Source organism: Macaca fascicularis, chromosome 15, assembly GCF_037993035.2.
Source record: "Macaca fascicularis isolate 582-1 chromosome 15, T2T-MFA8v1.1".
NCBI classification, from domain to species: Eukaryota; Metazoa; Chordata; class Mammalia; order Primates; family Cercopithecidae; genus Macaca; species Macaca fascicularis.
The window spans coordinates 92,455,680-92,481,126 of NC_088389.1; the positions used below are offsets into that span (position 1 = coordinate 92,455,680).

A 25,447-nucleotide genomic window follows, 5' to 3' on the forward strand; every position below is an offset into this window, starting at 1 on the left:
CCAGCTAATTTTGCATTTTTGGTAGAAATGGGGTTTCTCCATGTTGGTCAGGCTGGTCTCTAACTCCTAACCTCAGGTGATGTGCCTGGCTTGGCCTCCCAAAGTGCTGGGATTAGAGGCATGAGCCACCACGCCTGGCCTAGAATCTTTATTTTTAAGACAAAACCAAGTGATTCTAATACCAGGTCAATTTGGAATCCCCTGGATTTGCGGTCTCTCTGCCTTCATGATGATAGATGACAGATAGACAGATGATAGATTGATAGATACATAGATAGATGAATGATAGATGGGCAGGAAACATATTATCAGTGTGTGAGTTTGCATGTTAGAACATCTTCAGAAAATGAGTTATGGTATCTGCCCCTAGGTTTTCCACCTACAACTGCTTAAAGTGTAGTTCTCTACCAGCAGCCTCAGAGTTGATCCCTCTGGGAGCTGGTTAGTAACACAAAATTTCTGTTTCAAGATGCCCTTCCTCCTGTTTTGTAACATAGACTACACAGCAAAGCCATGTACTTTGTAAAAACAATACACCCTATAAAATACAAACCCTTTGGGAAGAGGGTATGTGGCAATGAAAGGATACAGTGCTCTCAATTGTGTCTTAAAGTCTCACTTCATAAATAGGTAGGAGCTGATAGCATGAAAGTCAGGCTTTAGTATACCTTCGTTAGAACTTCATTACTCATTTTTGTTTTGTTTTGTTTAAAGAGAGGAACCTCAGTGAATTCTTAGCCTTGAGGCAATGATAGTTATTAAATGTTGAAAATTAAGAAATTTCGCCCTCTAGTGACGGAATATAATCACATCTTCACTGTCATATTGGAGAGTGTTTTTTCAAGACTATTTTAATTCTGGTTATTAGCTCTTGCAGTAAATTATGATTCCAGCCAGGGTCCCAGAAGACTGACCTAAGAATCAGGAAATTTGTCTTTTTAAAGCAGTGGTTTACAACCTTGGCTAGGAATTAGATCCCATGGTGACTTTATAACATTCCTGATGCCCGTATCATGATCCCAGATTGAATCATAATCTCAATGGAGAATGACTGGGGTGATGGAAGGGACCCAGGCATGAGTATTTCTTTACAATTCCCTACATGATTGCAACTGGCAGCCAAGGTTGAGAACTAGTGTCTTAGACATTTCTCCGTTGCTTTTCCTTACATACCTGGTGTTCTTTCTTTGTCCTAATTTTTCTCATTTGTATGATGGACAGTGAGACTCCACACCCTATCCCAGTCTTGCAGAGGGCAAGAGATCTTTATCACAATGTCATTCCTGGTAATGATGTCTTCTCCGGTTCCTGAGATTCCCAGCTATAACATCCATTCCCAAGAGCTGATTTGAGCATGGCAGGGGCTTTGCATAAGGTTTAGGCTTAGATGAAGGAATGAAGGAATGAAGGATGTTTCTGGTCATCAGCAGAAGCTACTGTGACAGATGGGAAAATGCCTTATTCTTTGTTGAGAAAGTACAAGGGCCATGCTTCTAGTGAGTAAAAGCAATTTGGTGTCTTAAGTTGCAGAAAAAAAGAAGGGATACACCATCTATTCCATATATAAGTGATTTCTTTTTGACCTTGTTTCAACTCCTATTTTGGCTTCTTTGTGCTAATCGCTGCACAAGTGCATGACAAGTTCCTTGTCTTATAATTATTCTGTGTCTACAACAGGGCTTATATGTTGGCTAATTTGTCATGATGTACTGCTGGCTAGAGTCCAGTGAAATCTAGGGGACCTATACGCACTTCACGTTTTTTGTAAGAAGAAACACAGGCTTCTTGACTACTCTGCACAGAGGAAGAATTTCAAATACCATGTCAGCCACTGACATTATACTCAAAATAGCAGGCGCAGTCACAGGTATCATCATGGAACCATTTCCTGGTAATTTCATTTATACCTGACTAATTAGAGTTAGTCAGTGTGTCTGTAGAGTTCTGTAGTAACAAAAAGTTTTGAATTTGAATGTTTCCTTTCCTTTTCATTATTGTATGATATTTCAGATATAAGCACGACGTATTTTTAGGAGGTAGCCTTAGTAGTATTTCACAACTCTAAAGTATTTTTTATTGTGGTAAAATATACATAACACAAAATTTACTGTTTTAAGTATTTTTAAGTGTACAGTTCAGAGGCATTAAGTATATTCACATTGTTGTACAACCATCACCATTATCCATCTGAGAGCTTTTTAATTTTCTCAAATTCAAGCTCAGGACCTGTTAAACAGTAACTCTTCATTTCCTCTTTCCCCTTTTCCCTGGCCCCTGGCGGCCACCGTTCTACTTTCTGGCTCCATGAATTTGATTACTTTAGGAATCTCATATAACTGGATCATACAATATTTGTCCTTTTGTGTCTGGCTTATTTTACTTAGCATAATGTCTTCAAGGTTCATCAATGTTGTGGCGTGTGTCAGAATTTACTTCCTTTTTTCTTTTTTTCGGATAGGGTCTCATTCTTTTGCCCAGGCTGGAGTGCAGTAGCAGGATCTTGGCTCATTGCAACTGTGGCCTCCCAGGCTCAAGTGATCTTCCTACCTCACTTAGCTTCCTCCCACTTAGCTCGGACTACTGGCATGAACCATTATGACTGGCTATTTTTAAACATTTTTGTAGAGACAGGGGTCTCGCTATGTTGCCCAGGCTGGTCTGGAACTCCTGACCTGAAGTAGTCCTTCTGCCTTGGCCTCCCAAAGTCCTGGGATTACAAGCATGATCTCCTGCGCCTGGCCTACTTCCTTTTAAGGAGGAATATTTCATTGCATATATAGAGCACATTTTGTTTATCCATTTATCCATCGAGGGACACTAGAGTTGTTCCATCCTTTCGGCTATAGTGAATAATGCCACTTTACATTGATGTGCAAGTATCTAGTTGAGGCCCTGCTTTCTGTTTTTGTTTTGGTATATATCCAGAAGTGGAGTTGTTGGATATAGGGCAATTTTATGTTTAATTTTTTGAGGAATAGCCGTTCCCCCCAGCAGTGCACAAAGGTTCTGATTTCTCCATATCCCCCACCAACATTTGTTATTTTCTGTTTCTTCAAGTAATAGCAATTGTGAGAGGTGTGAAGTGGTATCTCATTGTGGTTTTGATGGCCATTTCCCCAATGATCGGCGATGTTGAGCATCTTTTCATATGCTTACCATGCATTTGTACATCTTCTGTGGAGAAATGTGTATTTAAGTCCTTTGCCCTTTTTAAAATTGGGTTTCTTAGGAGATTTGTTGTTGAGTTATAGCAGTTCTTTATATCCTTTTTTTTTTTTTTTTTTTTGTGATGGAGTCCCACTCTGTTGCCCAGGCTGGAGCGCAGTGACACCATCTCGGCTCACTGGAACCTCCACCTCCCAGGTTCAAGCAATTCTCGTGCCTCAGCCTCCCGAGTAGCTGGGACTACAGGCGCCTGCCCCCGTGGCCAGCGAATTTTTTTGTATTTTTAGTAGAGACAGGGTTTCGCCATGTTGGCCATGCTGGTCTCAAACTCCTGATCTCAGGTGGTCCGCCCACCTCATCCTCCCAAAGTGCTGGGATTACAGGTGTGAGATACCATGCCTAGCCTTTTTTTTTTTTTTTTTTTGAGATGAAGTCTGGCTCTGTCGCCCAGGCTGGAGTGCAGTGGAGCGATCTTGGCTCACCGCAACCTCCACCTCCCAGGTTCAAACGATTCTCCTGCCTCAGCCTCCCAAGTAGCTGGGATTACAGGTGCCCGCTATCACACCTGACTAGTTTTTGTATTTTTAGTAGAGATGGGGTTTCACTATGTTGGCCAGGCTGGTCTCCAACTCCTGATCTCAGGTGATCCTCTCACCTCGGCCTCCCAAAGTGCTGGGATTACAGGCGTGAGCACCATGCCCAGCCTATGTATTCTTAATTCCTTATCAGATATATGATTTACAAACATCACCTCTCATTCCATGAGTTTCCTTTTCACTGTTTTTTGATGCACGAAGGCAACTCTAAATCTACAATAAACATAAAGGATTTGCACCTTATCTAGCACAATGTCTGTGGCCTTCTCTGGTAAATATTATCTTTTGGTCAACCCAGATTGTCTAACATTTACCCACTCTTAGTCCTTTTTATTTACATTAACTTTTTCATTCCTACTATCCATGATCTACCATGGTGCAATTTAGATTTATATTCTGTATTATTTGCATTGACCTGACCCATGAAGGAGACATAGACCCTGACTGGAGAGAAGGGCCCTGCACTGGAAATGCTATGTTATTGACCCAGATGCCAGTTGGCCCTGAATGCTGGCAACTGTCTGTAAGAGATGCCACTATGCCTCTGGTATGTTGTGTCTTATTTGGGGTTTCCCAAAGTCAGACCCTGAAACAGGGACTTCAGTACAAGAAGTTTATCTGGTTGCTGATCCCAGACAGCACAGTGGAGAAGTACAGAGGTGAGACAGGGAAGTGAGGAAATCTGGAAAAGGTTGTATTAGTGACCAGGTTATCACCATCACTGTGTGGGGTTCTAGAGCTAGGTCCCATTGGGGACACTGTGGGAGACTGGATGGAACATGCCTTCGGTTTGTCCCAGTGAAGAGCTGAGGAAACCAGAATATTTAAACTGCTCCTTCGTTGCCCAGGAAGGACTGAGAGGCCGGAGTCAGCAATACTTGTTCTTCATTTGTTGAGGGCCTCTCCCCGGGGGCCTTAACCCCTCAATACTTGAGGCTTGGTAGTTATGGCCTGTCTTTTAACCAAGAACATGCCTGGCAGAGAATGTCCTCAGGTGGAGAGACACAGATGCTTGAGTTCAGATACAGTCATTTCATATGGGAACTGTCCACAGAAGCTGGAAGTGAGCTTCAGGATGAAACAAAGACCTCTGAGCAGGACAATGATCCTGTCTGCTACAGGTTGCCTATAGTAGGCATGGCTTTTGGCAAATGGATAATAAGTATTATATAACTAGACTAAGGAAGGAGAAGAGATGCCAGTGCCTTTCAGGGGAAGATGGCAGCCTGAATGGGTCCTGAATGGAGAAGTGGACTGACAGGAAGGTAGGATCAGGAAGTGTTATTGAGCAAATGGGCTTGCTGCCTGATGTGCACAGAAGCCAATAACTATGGCACCAGCTTTTGAGAAAAGAAGGGCTTTATTTATTGCAAAACCAGCCCGCAAAGAGACAGGAGTCAGCTGAAATTTCTCTCCCCAGTTTGGGGTCTGGGGCAAGTTTTAAGGGATCAGAAGGCAGAGGAAGGGATTTGGGAATGCTGGCTTGGCAAGGTGTAATTAGAGTGCTTCAGATTTGACAGCTTATGGTAAGGTATTCTTCCAGGTCTGTAGACCCCTCACTTCTGAAGAAGTTCTGGCATGCAGGGTCTGGTTCTGTTCCAGTCTTGTTGGTTCCAAGGGGAGGAATCCCTGGTTCTGGGTGTTGTTAGAAGTCAAAGCTTTTTCTATTGCACATGCCCAGGCTACATGACTTGCAGCTGTGGACCCTGTTATACGGTAACTCAACATTTTGTTATCAACAGAATAGGCCCAGTGTGGGCTGGTCCTGCGATTATAGAAGCAGAGAGCCTGCAGGAGTCAGGGAGCCCTAAGGTGAGGGCAGGAGTTCTTTGGGGCCTGAAGAGAACTTGGCTTATGGAGATCCACAAAGCCTGAGAGGAAAGGCAGTTGTCTGAAGGAATGTTCCTGGGTTGAAGGTCTCTCTGGCCCTCAGAGTACTTCAGGGGGAAGGAAGAGTGGGGCCAGGTCTTCTGTAGTTCTGAGACTGTGGATTCTAGCCTTTGTAGGTGAGGAGATTCTCCCAGGGATGCTCCCATAGCCCCCAACAGAGGACTGACAGCTTGCAGACTGGTTCTGCTGCTTAAGATATTGCAACAACCTGAACTCAGCCCTAAGGGTGAATGGAGCCATAGCCAGCAAAGGGAAAATAGCTGCGCACCTCAGTGGACCCAGCAACAGAGAGGAATCACAGGGAGAGTGCTCAGAACAGGTTGCCCGGGCAGCCAGCACTATAGGCACTGGCGTGAGGCAAAGTCAACTAGTTATAGCAGTACAATTTTGATCTCAGAGCTGGCTGACATTCAGTATTAAGTAAAAAGCACATTCTGGAACTAAAATCATGAGTTTTAATTTTAAACAATCAGGACTGGGCACAGTGGCTCACAATCCCAGCACTTTGGGAGGCTGAGATAGGAGGATCACATAAGGCCAGGAGTTTGAGACCAGCCTGGGTGACATAGGAAGACCCCATCTACAAAAAAATAATAAAATTATCCAATAAATAATCAGGATGGGATACTCTTGAAAACAAAATTAGTGACTTGGAAAATTACTTAGAGGAAATATTCCAAAACAAAAACCCAAAATACAGATTAAAGCTATGAGGGAAATGTTAGGGAACTCAGAAGACAGATTCAGAAGACCCAGCATTTGGGGATGAGAACATGGAAGAGTTAATTAATACTCATCTGAAGAAGTGAGAAAAAAATCATATAACCAAAATGATGGTAAAAAATGAAATGATTAAAGATAAAAGCTAGAATGAATGACCTAGAAGATAAAATAGTCACAAGGATTAATAAATACAAAAACTGATTATTGGAAAAATCCAGTGAAATCAGTTAACTTTTTTCTTGCCTAAGGAAAAAATATGTATATACAAATAAGAAATGAGAGAGAACATACTCAGATATAGATAAGATCAAAAGAATTATAAAAGAAGAGCATATGCTACCCAACATTTTTAAAAACAAATTTTAAAACATAGAGAAATAAATGATTTCTTAACAAACATTTAGGAACATAAGGGCATGTTGAAAACAGATTAACAGAGGCTGATCACATGGAGTGAAACTAGAAATAACAGAAAGATGAGCAAAATTCACAAATATGTGGAAATTAAATAACACCCGCATAAATAACCAGTGGAACAAAGAGGAATCACAAGGAAAACTAGAAAGTACTTTGAAGCCAGGTGCAGTAGCTCATGCTTATAATTGCAGCACTTTGGGAGGCTGAGGCAGGAGGATCACTTGAGCCCAGGAGTTCAAGACTAGCCTGGGCAACATAGCAAGACCTCGTCTCTCCAAAATAATAGCCTAGCGTGGTGGCAAGCACCTGTGGTCCCAGCTACTCTGGGGGCTGAGATGGGAGGATCGCTTGAGTCCAGGAGGTTGAGGCTGCAGTGAGTCATGATCACACCACTGTACTCTGGCCTGGACAACAGAGTGAGACCCTGTTTCTAAGAGAAGAAAAAAAGAGAGGAAGTACTTTCCAATGAATCAGAATGAAGATACAACATATCAAACATCATGGGCTATAGCTAAAACAGTGCTAACAGGAAAGTTTATAGCTGTAAATGACTACATTAAAAAAGAAGAAAGAGCTGGGTGCCATGGTTCATGCCTGTAATCCCAACACTTTGGGAGTCTGAGGTGAGAGGATCACTTGAGCCCAGGAGTTCAAGACCAACATAGTGGGACCCTGTTTCCACAAATTAAAAAATTAGCCAGGCATGGTGGCATGCATCTGTGGTCCCAGCTATTTGGGAGGCTGAAGTGGGAGGATCACTTACACCCAGAGGTCTAGGCTGCAGTGAGCCATGATCACACCATTGCACCCCAGCCTGTGACAGAGCAAGATCCTGTCTTAAATAAAAAAGAAAAGAAGAAGAAGAAGTCTGGACCAGATAGTGAGACTTAGTCTCTACAAAAAATTAAAAAAGTAGCCAGGCACGGTGGCGAGTTTCTGCAGTCCCAGCTACTCGAGAGGCCAAGGCCAGAGGATTGCTTGAGCCCAGGAGGTTGAGGCTGCAGTGAACTGTGATGGTGCCACTGCACTCCAGCCTGGGTGACCCTGTTTTAAAAAAAGAAAAAAGAAGAAAGATATTAAACCAACCTAATCTTCCACCCTATGACAACAGAGAAAGAAGTAAATTAAGCTCAAAGCAAGCAGAAAGAAGGAAAGAATCAGGATTCAAGCAAAAAAGCCAATAACATAGAGACGGGGAGCAGGAGAGGAGGGGAATTATAAGAAAATAAAATATAGTGAAATAAAATTTAGAACAACAGATCTTAGCTGTGTAAAACTGCGTATGTGTGTGTCCACAGGAGCACAGGTGGAAAGATATGTGAAAAGATGGGACTCAAACAGTTGTCTCTAGGTGGTAGAATATCAGGTGATTTTACTTTTTGTCCTTATGTTTTTAGATTATTTAAATTTTTTAGAGCCTTGATCATATGTTATTTAGTCAATTCAAAAAATAGATATTTTTATGGTGGGGAACATGCATATTGTGAAACAACTAAATGCATAGTAAGTTGGTTATAGGCTCGTTTGCACCTGGTTCTCCTGAGCTCAGAGGGTTTCTCCATCAGCTGATGGATGTGTGATAAATTTGGCTTTGAAGCTTGCCCTGCGGCTGAAGGCAAAACGTACCACCTCCATCTACCTTACCAGCCCTCCATCCACCTTACCAGCCCTCCATCCTAATAAATACAGTGAGGAAGTCTCCCAAGGCTCCCAGTTCAAACTCTGCAGAATAGGATAACATTTAACATCAAGTGGACTCCAAATACAACTCCCTGGTTCTCAAATGACCAAGTAGCAGAATGAAATGTAACTTTCAGGCCTGCATCTGGATTTCTCTGCGTGTGGCCCTGCTGGCTCAGCCTCATCCTTGCTGCTGCGCCTTTCCGCGCTGTCTTCTCATCCAGGGCGTTTCTGTTATGCGCACAGAAGGCTTTTGTTCTTTCTGCAGTCATTCCCTGCCCACATATATACTGCAGCAGGGACCTTTCTCGTCAGTGAATTTTCTTTCTAAGAGATAATTCATCAGCTCAAGGGAAAGGTTAAGATCTAGAAAACGGGCCGGGTGCGGTGGCTCACGCCTGTAATCCCAGCACTTTGGGAGGCCGAGGCGGGCGGATCACAAGGTCAGGAGATCGAGACCACGGTGAAACCCCGTCTCTACTAAAAATACAAAAAATTAGCCGGGCGCGGTTGTGGGCGCCTGTAGTCCCAGCTACTCGGGAGGCTGAGGCAGGAGAATGGCGTGAACCCGGGAGGCGGAGCTTGCAGTGAGCCGAGATCGCGCCACTGCACTCCAGCCTGGGCGACAGAGCGAGACTCTGTCTCAAAAAAAAAAAAAAAAAAAAAAAGATCTAGAAAACGTGAGGTTTTTGAAGAGTCTGTTATGTGGCTTCCTACCGAGTCATGTTGTAGGTTTCTCTCCTAGCAACAGAAAAGTGAATGAGATTTAATTCAGGAATAGACAGTCAATGTGGATCATAAAAAGGTTTTATAAGTGCTATAGGTTGAATGTTTGCATTCCTTCAAAATTCGCCTATTGAAATCCTAACTCCAGGCCAGGTGTGGTGGCTTAAGCCTGTAATCCCAGCACTTTGGGAGGCTGAAGCAGGCAGATCACCTGAGGTCAGGAGTTTGAGACCAGCCTGGCCAACATAGTGAAACCCCATCTCTGCTGCAAATACAAAAATTAGCCAGGTGTGGTGGCAGGTGCCTGTAATCCCAGCTACTCGGGAGGCTGAGGAAGGACAATTGCTTGAATCCGGGAGGCAGAGGTTTCAGTGAGCCAAGATCACGCCACTGCACCCCAGCCTGGGCGACAAGAGCGAAACCCCATCTCAAAAAAAGAAAGAAGAAGAAAAATTCTAACTCCAAGGTGATGGCATTAGGAGGTGAGAGCTTTGGCAGGTAATTAGGTCATGAGGGTTGTATACTCCTGAATGGGATTACTGCCCTTATTTTAAGAAAGACCCCAGAGAGCTCCTTACCCCTTCTACCACGTGAGGACACAGCAAGACCACAGCCATCTATGAACCAGGAAGTGCATCCTCACTAGACACTAAGTCTGCTGGCTTCTAGGATCTTCGACATCTCGGCCTCTAGAACAACGGGAAATAGCTTTCTGTTGTTTATAAGCCACCCAGTTTTTGGCGTTTTGTTATAGCACCTGGATGGATTAAGACAATAACCATAAATTTTGTCAAGAAACTTTGCTTGATATAGCCAAGTCTTCACAGGTCTTCCTAGTTTCCTTAGGACATTTTGATCCCAAGGGTGTTTGAAGGGCCTGAAAGAAAAAATGTCAAGAAGCTTATCCCTATTTTCTCCTGTTTATTTGTTCAACCCATAAACCCCAGGGAGGATTTCCAGCTTGGTGTAGAAAACAGCCAAATAATATTTAATTACCTTTTCATTTCCCACTGAGCCCAGCGGGGCTTGCTTCAGCTTTTTCTCCATAACACTTTGCCACTCTTTAAATCATTCAGCATCTCACAAGTACATTCTAGGAATTGCTCGTTTAGAATTGTGATGTGATGTTTAAGGCAGACAGAAAGAGTAATTAACACCTCCCATGGATATGTAAAGTGAAAGACAAGTTGGAATTATTATTAGCTCACTTGGCTTAAAAAATTGAGGTAGTTGTTTTTGTCCTTAAAAATTGCAAACTGTGATTGTGAATGTAGACGGAGCTGGCCATTGCTTTTCTCAGAATCTCCTTCATGGGAAGATTCTTAAATTGAGGTGTGAACAGGGCTCTCAATGGCTGTCAGAATTAATTGTGCATGAGAATCACCTGGAGGGCTTCTGCAATTACTAAGCCTCACCTTGCAGAGTTTCTGATTCAGGAAGTCTGGAGTAGGGCCCCAGAATTTGCATTTTTAACAAATTCCCAGCTGATGCTGAGGCTGCTGGTTTGGCCACCAGCCTGTGAAAACCACTGGGTTTACAGAGGTTCTTGGACCTGGCTGCATGTTAGAGTTACCTGGGGAGACTTTGAAGAACTCAGATGCTCTACCTACTGCACAAACCAATTACCTCAGAATCTTTGCTGGGGGTGGAGCTCGTGTGGGAGAGTTTTGGGATTTTTTTTTTGCTTTTTTTGAGACGGAGTTTCACTCTGTCACCCAGGCTGGAGTGCAGTGGCACGATCTCATCTCACTGCAACCTCTGACTCCTGGATTCAAGTGATTTTCCTGCCTTAGCCTCCCAAGTAGTTAACTGGCACTACAGGTGCCCGCCACCACACCTGGCTAAGAAGTGAGAGAGTTTTCAAGCAAAAAAAACTCTCTAATTCTAATGTGCATCACTGGGTTGGAGAGCAATTTGACCTGGAGGAACACCAAAGAGAGTTTTAGCAAGATGGAGGTGGCTATCATGTGCATATCACAAATAATTTAGAGCAGGGAGGGTCAAAAGCCTGCTATTTGCCATCTCCCTCCCCTCCCTTCCTGAGCTCATGGTTGACGTCTTTGATCATTTCTGGTAAGTTTTCCACCAAGCCTAGTGCAACTTCAGAAACAGAGTGCTCTGGGGGCCAAATACGAGAGACCTGTGAGTCTTCCCTGATTTCCCAAAGAAATACTCAGAATGCCAGGAAGGAGAGAAAGCAGGGTGAGGGATGAGGAGAGCCATCTTTGGGGAAATGTAAAGCAGTCAGAAGGAGCTCCTTTCCCCCAGTTTCCTTAACTCTCAAGAGTATATTTTGATTTTTGAAGTTTGTTAGACTTTAGGGCAGTGGTTCTAACATTGGACTGCACCCCAGAATTTCTTTTTCTTTTTCTTTTTTCTTTTTTTGACAAAGCCTCACTCTGTCGCCCAGTCTGGAGTGCAGTGGTGCGATCTCAGCTCACTGCAAGCTCCGCCTCCCGGGTTCATGCCATTCTCCTGCCTCAGCGTCCTGAGTAGCTGGGACTACAGGCCCCCGCCACCACGCCCGGCTAATTTTTTGTATTTTCAGTACAGATGGGGTTTCACTGTGTTAGCCAGGATGGTCTCGATCTCCTGACCTCGTGATCCACCCGCCTCAGTCTCCCAAAGTGCTGGGATTACAGGCGTGAGCCACCACGCCCGGCCATACAGAGTTTCACCATGTTGACCAGGCTGGTCTCGAACTCCTGGCCTCAGGTGATCTACCCACCTCGGCCTTGCAAAGTGCTGGGATTACAGGTGTGAGCCACCGCTCTCGGCCTCAGAATTTCTGATTCAGTATTCCTGGAGTGGAGCCTACGAATTTGCATTTGTTTTCTTTTCTTTTTTCTTGAGATGGAGTCTTGCTGTGTCACCCAGGCTGGAGTGTAGTGGAGCGTGGTGCCGGCTCACTGCAACCTCCACCTCCCAGGTTCAAGCCATCCTCTTGCCTCAGCCTCCCAAGTACTGGAATTACAGGCAGCCGCCACCACGCCCAGCTAATTTTTGAATTTTAGTAAAGATGGGGCTTCACTATGTTGGCCAGGCTGATCTTGAACTCCTGACCTCAGGTGATCTGCCTCCCAAAGTGCTGACCCGAATTTGCATTTCTATCAAGTTCCCAGCTGATGCTCTCTATTGTCTGGGGACTAGACTGAGCATGAGAACCACTGCTCTGAGGCGCTCTTCTGATACCAGCTGATTGATCTATGTTTTTTGACTAGATAGCAAAGGTTAATAATGGAACTAAACTTAAGGCAAATTGATACAGGTTGGTAAGAACATTACAGAATGACGTGTTGAGGGGTTTTGATTTTAAACCTGTAGAGATAGAGACCTGGGTAACGTTAGGGTACTTGAGACATGCAATACATGGAGTTTCACTGGTTAAAATCATACTGTTTCCAAGGTATTTGTACTGTTAAATTGTTAGTCACCTGTTTTTTCCACCTGGAAGATAGGAATCTGCACCTATTTTTACCTTATTTTCTTGAGAGTGGTCCTCTGAAGTTGCCGTGAACTGAAGTGGGTCATTTCAACAGTGGTTGTTAGGATCATTTTACTGCCGTCATTTTTACCGTATCAGTTTTCTTAGCTGATGTTTCACTTGCATCACTTTTGTTTCTCAAAGTAAAGGAGAGTTTGGATGAGGGGAGTTTGATATCAAAGATGTCCAATACCAAAACCCTTACGTATCACAAGAAATTGTGAGGTATTTCCTTCTGGGGGGTGACACTGGGCAGGATGGATGGGGGTTGCTTTTTTGCTTTATAACCCTTCTACACTGATGATGGATTTTTTTTTTTAATCACATAAATGTATTCTTCTATTTATTTATTTTTAAGATAGAGTCTTGCTGTGTTACCCAGGCTGGAGTACAGTGGCATGATCTCAGCTCACTGCAATGTCCGCCTGCTGGACTCAAGTAATTCTTGAGTCTCAGCTTCTGAGTAGCTGGGATTACAGGTGTGCACCACCACACCTGGCTAATTTTTGTATTTTATTAGAGATGGAGTTTCTCCATGTTGGCCAGGCTGATCTTGAACTCCTGACCTCAGGTAATCCACCTGCCTCCACCTGCCTCAGCCTCCCAAAGTGCTGGGATTACAGCGATTCTTGTGTCTCAGCCTCCCGAGTAGCTGGGATTACAGGCGTGAGCCACCATGCCCAGCCCACATAAATGTATTCTATCATAAAAATTTTAAGTTCACCTGTGAAATAGGTAGCATTATGTGCATGTGACAGATGAGATCCAGAGGAATAATTTGCTTGGAGCCAAACAACTTTGAAAAGGGGCAGCAAATAAAAAACAACTTTGATATTAGAGGCAAGAGAAACTCCAGGGTGGCTGCAGGAACTATCTGTTTGTGAGATCTGCCTGGGAATGAGTGACTTTAACATGATCTTGTTGTAGGAAACATTTAACAATAAATGCCACCTAAGGGCTCCTGTTTGCAAACAACAGAAAATGGCTTGTGTTAACTTCAGCAGAAGAATAATTTACAGGGAAGTTATTGGGCAGTTAACAGAGTTGACGGAAAAGCTGGAGAATAAGACTTCAGCAGTGAGCAAGACCCAAGAGAGGCTGGCAGCAGAGAACAAAATGGAGTCTCACCATGGGAAGAGTCATCATCCTCACTGTGGAAAATCTTTAACTGTCCCATTCCTTCCGTCTGCCCATCCAGATTCATAACGTCCTGGGTGGAGTATTTTGCAGGCTGTTTCACACCTCCATGTCTTATTAGTGTTTAGTGACTGGGAATGTCTAATCCTTTTTGCTTTCTTAGGGGAGTGTAGGACCCTGTCTCTCCCATAGGCTCACACAAAGAGGGAATTCCCCCAGATAATAAAGCCACTGAAAGGCTCTGCACTCCCACACACACATCTAAACTCAGCACCAATGAAAACCCAGTGGATTTTCAACATCCTAAGGTAACCCTCCTTTGTACTTCTAAGCACATTGACAACATGTCCACATGTCATCTTCCCAGCATCATTTTCTGAATTGCATTCGTCCTTACTGTTTGTTGGCTATGGTAGTTTGCAGATACTTTCTCCCATTCTGTAGCTTGTCCTTGTATCCCTAATGGGAGCAAAAATTTTTAATTATGATGGAGTTCAATTTATCAATCAATTTTTTTCTTTTATGAATTGTGCTTTTGGTTTCCAATCTACCCTAGATCCCAGTAAGTTTTATTGTTTTTTGTTTTTCCCAGAAGTTTCATAGTTTTATGTTTTACATTTAAGTCCATGATCCATTTACAGGTGACTTTTATATAAGCTGTGAGACTTAGATTGTACCTATGGATGTCCAAGTGTTTCAGTTTCATTTATTGAAAAGGCGATCTTTCCTCCATTGAATTGCTTTTGCAACTTTGTCAAAAATAGTTGGGTATATTTGTGTGGCTCTATTTCTGGATTCTATATTCTGTTCCACTGATGTGTGTGTGATCTATGTGTACCTAGGCTTGATTATTGTAGCTATATATGATAGTCCCCACTTATTTGCAGTTTCAGTTACCCATGGTCAACTGGCTCAAAAATATTAAATGGAAAATTCCAGAAATAAGCAATTCATCCTAAGTTTTAAATTGTGTACCATTCTGAGTAGTGTGATGAAACCTTGCAGCATCTTGTTCCATCCCACCTGGGATGTGAATCAGCCCTTTGTCCAGCATATCCACTGTGTATATGCTACCTACCCGTCAGTCACTTAGTAGCTGCCTTGGTTATCAGATCAACTGCTATGCTGTCACAGTGCTTGTTTTCAAGTAACCCTTATTTTATTTAGTGGTGGACCCAAAGCACAAGAGTAGTGATAATGGTATAGTGTTATAGTTGTTCTATTTATTCTCAGTTATTGTTGTTAATCTCTAACTGTGCCTAATTTATAAGTTAGATTTTATCATACATATGTATGTATAGGAAAATTTGTAGTATACGTGGTGTTGGGTGCCATCCGTGGTTTCAGGCACCCACTGGGTGTCCTGGAAGATATTTCCTGCAGATAAGAGGGGGCTACTGTTAATAAGCCTTGACATCAGATAAATTGATTTGTGCCAGTTTCTTTCTTTCTTTTTTTTTTTTTTAAGTAGCTATTCCAGTTACTTTGCCTTTACATATGCATTTTAGAATAATCTTGCTTATGTCTACAAGAAAATCATTCTTTTGGGGGAGGATGATGTATATTTTAGCTTCTAAATGTTACATTTTGTACAAAGGGCTGTGTGCTAGATGCTATAGATATTATAGGTAGTTGAAGGGAACAAATTCACCTCATATTTAAACTTATAATTTATCACTTATAAAATAAATATTTTTTCATGAAAAAGTATCTTTTTAAATGTAATAAAATATTTTTGAAAAAATATACCAGTAATAAAATATTTTTTTAAAAAACATACCCTGAGAAACTTCTTTTTTTTTCTGAGACTGAGTTTTGCTCTTGTTGCCCAGGCTGGAGTGCAATGGTGCAATCTCAGCTCACTGGAACTTCCACCTGCTGGGTTCAAGTGATTATCTTGGCTCACCCTCCTGAGTAGCTGGGATTACAGGCACCCGCCACCATGCCCAGCTAATTTTTGTGTTTTTAGTAGAGAAGAGGTTTTGCCATTTGGGCCAGATTGGCCTTGAACTCCTGACCTCAGGTGATCCGCCCGCCTCGGCCTCCCAAATCGTTGGGATTACAGGCGTGAGCCACTACGCCTAGTCAAGAAACTTCTTAAGAAGTTCAAATATAAGAAGTAAAATAGGTCCACTGCTTATAAATAACTTCAATGGGACCTTCACTGAAATCACACACTAAAGGTGGCCATCCGTGCACAAACTATAATGGTGTGTTAAAAACTATAAAATGATTTTCAGAATATTTAGGGAAAATTAAAACAAAAATAGATATGGTCAATCTAGATATTTGGTAATTCAAAAATATATAAATCTTAATTTCTTGGTACTATAATTTTTAAAACTTTAGAATCCAAGCATGGTCTTTTCTTTATGGCACATTTTTGACATCTTTTGACTTGTATAAAAACACAACATTCTATTTGAGAACACAAATACTGTTTTCTCCATATAATTACAATGTGATTCAGTGGGAGTTTTGGTGACTGCTGGTGTTCACCATAAATTATTACTTTGGTGCATTCTGCAATCTTGCAAAATGGGTTTCATGTTTTTTGCATATATAAAAAGCATGCAGCTATAGTGACCCATCTCCAAATATTCCAAAGCAGTCACCATCTGAGAAATGGCTTATGGTGTCTATAAAGTTAGCCACGATGTTCTTCTTTTTTCCCCCCATGAGACTGAGTCTCACTCTGTCGCCCAGGCTGGAGTGCAGTGGCGCAATATTGGATCACTGCAGCTTCGACCTCCTTGGTTTAAGCGATTCTCCTGCCTCAGCCTCCCAAATAGCTGGGATTACAGATGCGCACCACCACACCTGGCTAATTTTTGTATTTTTAGTAGAGACAGGATTTTGTCATGTTGGCCAGGCTGGTGTCGATCTTCTGACCTCAGGTAATCCGCTCGGCTCGGCCTCCCAAAGTGCTGTGATTACAGGCGTGCAGGCATGAGCCACTGCGCCTGGTCTGCAACGTCCATTTCTTTTTTGTTTGTTTGTTTGTTTGTTTTTGAGATGGAGGCTTACTCTGTCCAGGCTAGAGTGCAGTGGTACGATCTCGGCTCACTGCAACCTCTGCCTTCCGGATTCAAGTGATTCTCCCACCTCAGCTTCCCGAGTTGCTGGGACTACAGGTGCCCGCCACCACGCCCAGCTAATTTTTATACTTTTAGTAGAGATGGGGTTTCACCATATTGTCCAGTCTGGTCTCAAACTCCTGACCTTGTGATCTGCCCACCTCGGCCTCCCAAAGTGCTGGGATTACAGGCATGAGCCACTTCACCCAGCCACAACATCCATTTCTAATTCTCAATATGTTTGGCTAGGGTTCTTAGTAAAAGGAAAGAGAAATTAATTTTTAAAATCTTTAAAATTTGTTTTTTCTTTGAACTCCTGTTCTAACCTTGCTAAATAACTTTTAGCTCTTCTGAACTATCACCCTCACCCTATCTCTGCCGTGTCATCTACAAATTCTTTTTTTTCTAAGTTTACATTGAGTATTTCTCCTGAACTTGCACACCTATGATGATACACTGATACTGAAAGGGCCTAGGTTATAGTCATCACAATAGTGTTGAATTCCATCAACTCCAACTGTTTTCACCTTGTGAGTTCTTAATACCTGTTATTCAGTTGTTCTACTTTTTCTAGTCTATTGAATTTCTTGTGGATTCTTTGTAGAATGAATCTGAGTTTTGGAAGAAGTTGTCTGCTCAATTTTCCTGTTCTGCATTAAACAGCAGCTCCTTCATCAACCTGAGTGAATGCCATGCACTGGAGAGTCCTGTTGTTTTTCTTGTCTTCTTTTTTTTCTTGAGGTGAAGTCTCACCCTGTGGCCCAGGCTGGAGTGCAGTGGCGTGGTGCCGGCTCACTGCAACCTCCGCCTCCCAGGTTCAAGCGATTCTCCCACCTCAGCCTCCCAAGTAGCTGGGATTACAGGCATGCACCACCATGCCCAGCTAATTGTTTGTGTTTTTAGTAGAAACGGGGTTTTACCATGTTGGCCAGGCTGGTCTCGAACTCCTGACCTCAGGTGATCCACCTGCCTTGGCCTCCCAAAGTGTTGGGATTACAGGTTTGAGCCACCATGCGCCAGCCCGGAGGGCCTTGTTTTTCTAAGACAGTTCAAGCTGTGTTCACATAAACTTGGTGTTTCTGAGGCTCCCCGTCCACTGGCCAGCCCTGCAGCTCTAGACCATTCACTACTTCATTTTAAACAGATGTCGGAAAAGCACTGACCTAGCCTCTCCTCCGTATGTAATAGTTTGTTGTTGGTTGCTTAGTCTGGGTTATGTAGAAAAGCAATTATTTTTTCATAATACTTTTCTACCAACAGGTGGCACTAACAATTTGTTTTAATAATCCCCCAGTAGTAATCCTTGTGTCACATTTGAATATATCACCTGCACTTTTTGAGTTTTTGAAACATAGCTGATTTTATAGATGTTTAAGGCCAGAGAGAGAGAGAAAAATCCAGCATTTCTGATCAAGTCTTTAGCATGTTGCCTTTCTCCTACACTACTGGCTCAGCCAATAATCTGCCTCTTCCTTCATTCCTAGTCTACACCTTGATTGGCCTTTCAAGAAAGTCAGATGAACAGAATTCATAAGAAAAACATAGGGATAAATATAAAATGTTTTTCTTGAGGTTCCTTACTGTAGGGGAAAGGATGACATTCATATTGATTGCCTGTGCTGGAGGAATTCAATTTTTAAAATATTTACTAAATACTTATTGTAGAACTACTACATGCAGAGTACCGTTCTATATATTCCCTGTTGGAGAATATACAGAACTCTGAGAATTAGACCCTACTTTCAGACCTTATGCTCTAATTGAAATAAGACAGGCACACAAAGTAAATGTGAAATTGGTAATAATTTTCTATGTCCACTACATGTATATGATGGTAATGTCAGATAAGATTGTAGAGTAAAACGCTATGAGAATTTGGATGAGGTAGAGGATTATTTCTTTAATAAATCTATCAAATATTCTTTATGTCAGTGTTCTTGGAATAGAGAATACAGTTGTGAACAAGGTTGACAAGATTCTTGCCTTCAGGGAAGGCCTCTCTGAGGAAGTGACAAAGAGCTGGATTGGTGGCTTTGGGGAAGGCTTGGCAGAGAGTTGTAGCCAGTTGAAGAATGGGCAGGATTTGGCTGAGAAGCATTTGACATCAATGATCTCACTACTCATCACCTCTACCCTGTGCGATGGGTACCATTACTATCCCCATTTTACACATCTCTCAGGCACATAGGCACAGGGAGATGAAGTTACCAGTGATGTGAGTGGTTTCCTGAAGCACAGCATATTCATTTTCTTGTTCTCAAAATAAAGAAACCTCAAATAGGCTAGGACTTGTTTTTCAGAAGCCAGGAAAACAGAAGAGCAGTCTTTGCCTTTCTTCTTGGAAGAGAGCAGAGAGAGCTACAGCTGACTCAGTGCGGGTGACGAGGAACAGGGTGACTCAGGTCTTGTAAGACAGGCTGGCTGGCTTTCTTTCTTTCTTTCTTTCTTTCTTTCTTTCTTTCTTTCTTTCTTTCTTTCTTTCTTTCTCTCTCTCTCTCTCTTTCCTTCTTTCTTTCTTTCTTTCTTTCTTTCTTTCTTTCTTTCTTTCTTTCTTTCTTTCTTTCTTTCTCTTTCTTTCTTTCTTTCTTTCTTTCTTTCTTTCTTTCTTTCTTTCTTTCTTTCTTTCTTTCTTTCTTTCTTTCTCCTTCTTTCCTCCCTCCCTCCCTCCCTCCCTCCCTCCCTCCCTCCCTCCCTTCTTTCTTTCTTTCTTTCTTTCTTTCTTTCTTTCTTTCTTTCTTTCTTTCTTTCTTTCTTTCTTTCTTTCTTTCTTTCTTTCTTTCTTTCTTTCTTTCTTTCTTTTTTTGCTTTTAGCTAAACCCCCCAGTTCTATCAATCAGACAAGAATTCTGCTGTGAAAGAAAATCAGCATTTGCTCCCACAACTTTCTGTCCTTGGAGAGCACAGTGTGCTCAGAAGAGCAGCACTGCTAGCAAAGGGAGCCTGTAGCTCTGGGAGGCAGGCTGACTCCATACCCAAGCCTTCATCTGTCATTGTTGGCCATTTGGCATGTAGCACTCTGACCTCAGTTTCTTTGTGTGCAAAATGGGGGTGATGGCATGGAGAACATACACATTTTTTAAAATTCTCACCTATTTCCTGTGGGTAACATTTTAAAAAGTTATTTTATTTTTAAATTTTCATTTGTTTAAAGTTTAAATTTTTGTTTCTTTTTTTAGTATTTAATTTTTTCCTTCAGCTTCTGCAGACATACACATTTTGAATGGGACTGATACATCTATTACTCATTTCCCTTCCCTTTCTGCACGGGGTACTGGGAACATTAAATAACAGTCTACGATTGAGTCAGCATTGCTCACCGGAATGTTAGTCATTGCATATGCCCTGAAAGTGGCGCCTTCCAGGACCGTTGAGATGAGGATGGCCAGCCCCTAACAACCATCTGCATCCAAGGCCTGGGAGATCTGACTTTGAGACTGCCAGGAATGGTGTCACATTAAAAGTGCCTCATTCTTTTGGGGCTAATCAGGCACTTGACTCAATATTTGGTGATACTAAGAAATTATAAAGAGTGATGATTGGTTTTCATGCTCATGTATGAGATGTGCCTTCCTCGAACCTTGTTAAAATGTTGACACATTACCCATTTAAAGGGGGAAAGAAAAGGGGAAAAAAAGGAAAAAATTGAAGTTCATTGTTTTAGGTGTGACCACTGTGTTTGTAGTTATTTATTTATTTTTTTGAGATGGGATCTCACTCTGTTACCCAGGTTGAAGTGCAGTGGCGCCATCTCGGCTTATTGCAATCTCCACCTCACAGACTCAAGTGATCCTTCCATGTCAGCCTCCCCAGTAGCTGGTACTACAGATGCATGCTACCGCACCAGGCTAATTTTTTGTTCTTTTAGTGGAGACACTGTTCCGCCATGTTGCCCAGGCTGGTCTTGAACTCCTGAGCTCAAATAATCTGCGCACATCGGCTTCCCAAAGTGCTAGGATTACAGACATGAGCCACTGCACCCAGCCTGTAGTTATATTTTTAAAAACAATACTTATCTTTGAAGGCTGCATATTGACATTTGAACTAATGGTAGGATGTTTGAAGTTTGCTTCAAAATATAGTTCAGCATGAAAGTGGTTAGGGAGGAATATAATTGGAAACAAGATTGACCATAAACCAAATTGTTACAGCTGGCTGACACACACATGGTGGTTCCTTTTGTTCTCCTCTGTATTTTGGTATAGTTTTGAAATTTTTCATAATAACAAAAGGCTATTTTCAATGCGTGATCCTGAGCAAGGGTATAGAAAGCTCCACTCTTGGGTAGGAGTGGTTGAGCTGTAGTGCACAAACTGGATGCTGTTGCTTTGATTGTTTTGATTGTTCGAGACCTTTTGACTCTGGCAGAGCTCCTTGATGAGCTTCTCTCAGTGTCTGACAGTGACCACGTGTCACATGCTAGTGAAGCCCTGGCCAGGGCCCAGTAAATACTGAATGAGTAAATGAAAGCCAGAAGACCTAACTGTGATCTTTTTCTTTTTATCTTTGCAAGCGGAGCCCAGGGAGAATATGCTGGACTGGCCACTATCCGAGCCTACTTAGACCAGAAAGGAGAGGGGCACAGAACGGTGAGTATGGCAGAAGGTGGCGCTTGCTCACCATGGGGCACAGAAGTCCTAGCTCTCAGGGTTCCTTTGTGGGACACTCCCTCCAAGCCTTCTTGGAAGCAGATGAGGGAGCATATAGTCAAGAAACAAACTTCTGTGAACTAGCCATTATGATCCTTGCTTCCAAGACATCCCACTTGACCATTTTGAGGGAAAACATTCAGAGATAAAAGACTTTTGCTCCAACCCAGAATGCAAACGTCAGCCAGTTGGCTGTGGAACTGCTCTCTAGGGAGCAGAGGGAGGAAGAGGGCAGGAATGTTGCCATTGCAAGCATCCTCTCCTTGGCTCAGCCCCGGCCCTGGGCCTGGATGAAGGGCAGAGACCACGCTTTTATTTCTTCAGTAACCCCTGTTGTGCTGAAGCCCAGTTCTGGTCATACATATGCTCAAAAAATATTTGTTGAATAAATAAATTCTCCATTAGATGATTCTCAACTTCAAGCGCCTAAAAAGGCATAAAGCAGAGTTCACAGTCCTGCTTCATTGTTTGCTTTGGATATGAGAACCTGGTCTCCAGGATCCCAACCGCCTCTTGGGGATCACTATGGGGACCAGCAGGTACTAATGGGCACCACTCACCCCCCTGGGGCAGTGCCTATAGCAGTGACCTAACTTAGGCCTCAGCTTGTGCCAGAGGAGGCCTGTGTTCCTGGTTCCTTCATTTTGATGGCCAGTACTATGCTAGAGTTACTACTGAGCTGTCGAGTGGGAGTCCTTGGTAGGAGCATCGCCTAGGAGCTGAGAGCAGGGCAAAAGCATCTACTGGTACCAGCGAGTTAGAGACAAAGTATGTAGGGTAGTGCTGGCTGCCTAAGTAAGTAGGGTGGAGTGGTAGTGGCCCGGTCTTAGTCCATTTCTGGTTTTATTACCACTGGAAGGTTACTTATGGCTAGTTGTCTGGAACTGGCAATAAAGAATGCTGAAAGTGTTTCACTTCCCTTTCATAACAGGGAAAAGAAGCAACATTTTTTCCCTCCTTCCCTTGCGTAGGTCATCCTGATTCCACAGGTGTGTCTTTTCAGGCCTTCATCTTGATTGGGGAATAGAATTTTTTTTAGACAGAGTCTCGCCCTGTCCCCCAGGCTGGAGTGCAATGGCCCAATCTTGGCTCACTGCAATCTCTGCCTCCTGGGTTCAAGCGATTCTCCTGCCTCAGCCTCCTGAGTAACTGGGATTACAGGTACATGCCAACATGCCCGGCTAATTTTTGTATTTTTAGTAGAAACAGGGTTTCACCATGTTGGTCAGGCTAGTCTCGAACTCCTGACCTCGGGTGTTCCACCTGCCTCGACCTCCCAAAGTGCTGGGATTATAGGCGTGAGCCACTGCGCCTGGCCCTTTTTTTTCGAGCTCCCTGCAGCCTTGAACTCATGGGCTCAAGGAAGCCTCCCAAAGTGCTAGGGAGACCAGGATTACGGCATGACCCTCTGCACCTGGCCCTAGAATTCATGTCTAAAGATCTTTGAAAAACAGACCACTTAAGAATTGAATAAATGATTAAACCCTGGTCATGGTCAAGGACTGCTTGCCAGTCCAGAGAGAAGTGAAGTGGCCAACCAGACAGACACAGACCCTGAAATTCCCCCACAGTTTATTCATTTGTGGTTCTGAATTCTCAGCTTTCTAAGGAATGATTTGTTTAGAACTATAATTGCTCTTGGGACCTGAGAGTCTCGGCACTGTCACTGAATCAGAAAGGAAACTTTGGAGCTCCGAGTGTCCAGCCAGTAAAACAATGCAAGATTTTCTCTTGTCTGTTTTTCCCTCATGGCTTCCATGTGCCAAGGTCGTCCCTGGAGTTCCTCTTCATTAGCATCTTTCACCTCGAGGTGCCCAGGAACCTGGGGATGCTGGAAAGGGGCAGCCTGTCCTGTGTGACATCTCCACCCCACTCCTCCACTGCTTAGCGGACAGGCTGCAGAAAGCGGTGTTTGGAGAAGGCAGGTGACTAGCTAATGGCAAAGGGCCAGCTAAAATCCAGATTCTTTCCACGCAGTGATGCTTCCCACCCCTTGCCATTTCCCAAATTCCCCAGTCTGACACCAGGAAGTAGCTGTGAATGTCCAGCAGCTGGGGACCAAACTGGAAAGGCCAAGGAGAAAGAATGAAGGGCCTTTGGGTTTGGCCTGGACGGGGTTCTTCCGTGACTTGTGGATTCTTTCTGGTTCCTGTTCCCTCTCTTTGTGTCTTCCTGTCCTCCTTCCCTTCTCTACCCACTGTGTGTGATGTTTCTCCTGGCCCCATTGCCCATCCTGCCATCACCGAGTGTCATGAGAGGCCATTTCATTCTGCAGTGGGGAGAGGGGCTGGGTGCTGTGCTTCAGGGAGAGGGGGAAAGGGAGAGGCAGGGAAGCCCCCCAGCCACTGAGCTGGTAGAAATACAAAGCTCATAACCCTGGAAATGTTGGCATCCTTCTGGATCAGAAATTTTAATTAGCTCGGGCATGGTAGCTCATGCCTGTAATCCCAGCACATTGAGAGGCTAAGACGGGCAGATCACATAAGGTCAGGAGTTCAAGATCAGCCTGGCCAACATAGCGAAACCCTGTCTCTACTAAAAACACAAAAATTAGCCAGGCATGGTGGTGCATGCCTGTAATCCTAGCTACTGGGGAGGCTGAGGCAGGAGAATCACTTGAATCCAGGAGGCAGAGGTTGCTGTGAGCTGAGATTGCGCCACGGCACTCTAGCCTGGGCAACAGAGTGAGACTCCCTCTCAAAAAAATTTTTTTTTAATTTAAAGCCAACTTTCTTAGCTAGAGAAGAAAATGATTTAGTATTCACTAATCAGGGAAGATGTTTTTCACATCACTGATGTCTGAGGCAGCTGCTCCCACACAATAGATTCTAATGGAATCCAGCAAAATATATCCTTCTTTTTTGAAAGGGAGTGTGGGGAAATCATGTGCTGCAGAAGTGCCTGGGCTCCTGATGGGTCTTTTCCTTTCAAACTGCTTTTTGAAGTTATTTTCACATTTTCTCTTAGGTTAAATTTCAGAGGTTCCCAAAATGGAATGCCTAACTTCTTGATTTATGAGTTTACTTTGGGAGAATACAAATTTATTTAGCAAACACTTATATGGCAATTACCATGTGCCAGGCATGGCCTTTAACACTTTATAATTAATATTTCAATTTGTTAGTCAAATACTAACTTATTCAGCAGACCTCCTTATGAAAAAATAAAAACTCTAAAGAAAAACAATTAAGTTTGCTGTTCAGAGTCTGAGTTTCCTATACAAAGGGAAAACATTGTTCAAAGGAAACAAATTATGTGTATATGTACATCACCAAAGAAAGCTCAAAACCTGTATAGGAATATTTTTTTCTTCCCAGCTGCCTGAGACAAAGTAGTGGCCTTTGGTTGTTAGATTTTACCAGTAGTAAGACATCAGTTTCCCTTGCACAGGAGAACTCCTTAATCCTTCGCTCATTCAGCAAGTCTAAGGATGACCTATGCCTGTTCTATGCCACGCACCCTGGGGAGTCTAGAAAACATAGCACCCCCCTAAATGGGCATCAATGCACCAAAAGCTGGACTTGCTTTGGATAAACCAAAGCTTCAAATCTGGGTCCTGTTACTTCCATATCCCTCACAACAATACAATTCTTTTTCCCCCAAGACAGAGGCTCGCTCTGTCGCCCAGGCTGGAGTGCAGTGGCATGATCTTGGCTTACTGCAACCTCCGCCTCCTGGGTTCAAGTGATTCTCATGCCTCAGCCTCCCGAGTAGGTGGGACTATAGGCATGCATCACCATGCCTAGCTAATTTTTGTATTTTTAGTAGAGAAGGAGTTTCACCATGTTGGCTAGGCTGGTCTTGAACTCCTGGCCTCAAGTGAACCGCCTGCCTCAGCCTCCCGAAGTGCTGGGATTACAGGCTTGAGCCACTTCGCCCAGCCAACACTACAATTTTAAACTGAGG

At 43.2% G+C, this 25,447-nt stretch overlaps 1 protein-coding gene and 1 non-coding gene across 2 annotated transcripts in view; both read left to right on the top strand.

The window, feature by feature from the left end:
• Window positions 1-25,447, top strand: part of GLDC (glycine decarboxylase) — a 114,737-nt gene that overhangs the window by 59,769 nt on the left and 29,521 nt on the right. Inside the window, exon 16 of the mRNA XM_005581764.5 lies at window positions 21,406-21,481. Within this exon, the coding sequence (XP_005581821.1) occupies window positions 21,406-21,481 (76 nt within the window). The remainder of the gene's footprint in view (window positions 1-21,405; window positions 21,482-25,447) is intronic.
• On the top strand, window positions 20,405-20,506 carry LOC123569298 (small nucleolar RNA U13). The gene has a single exon (XR_006692934.1). It is a non-coding gene; the product is annotated as a small nucleolar RNA U13 (small nucleolar RNA).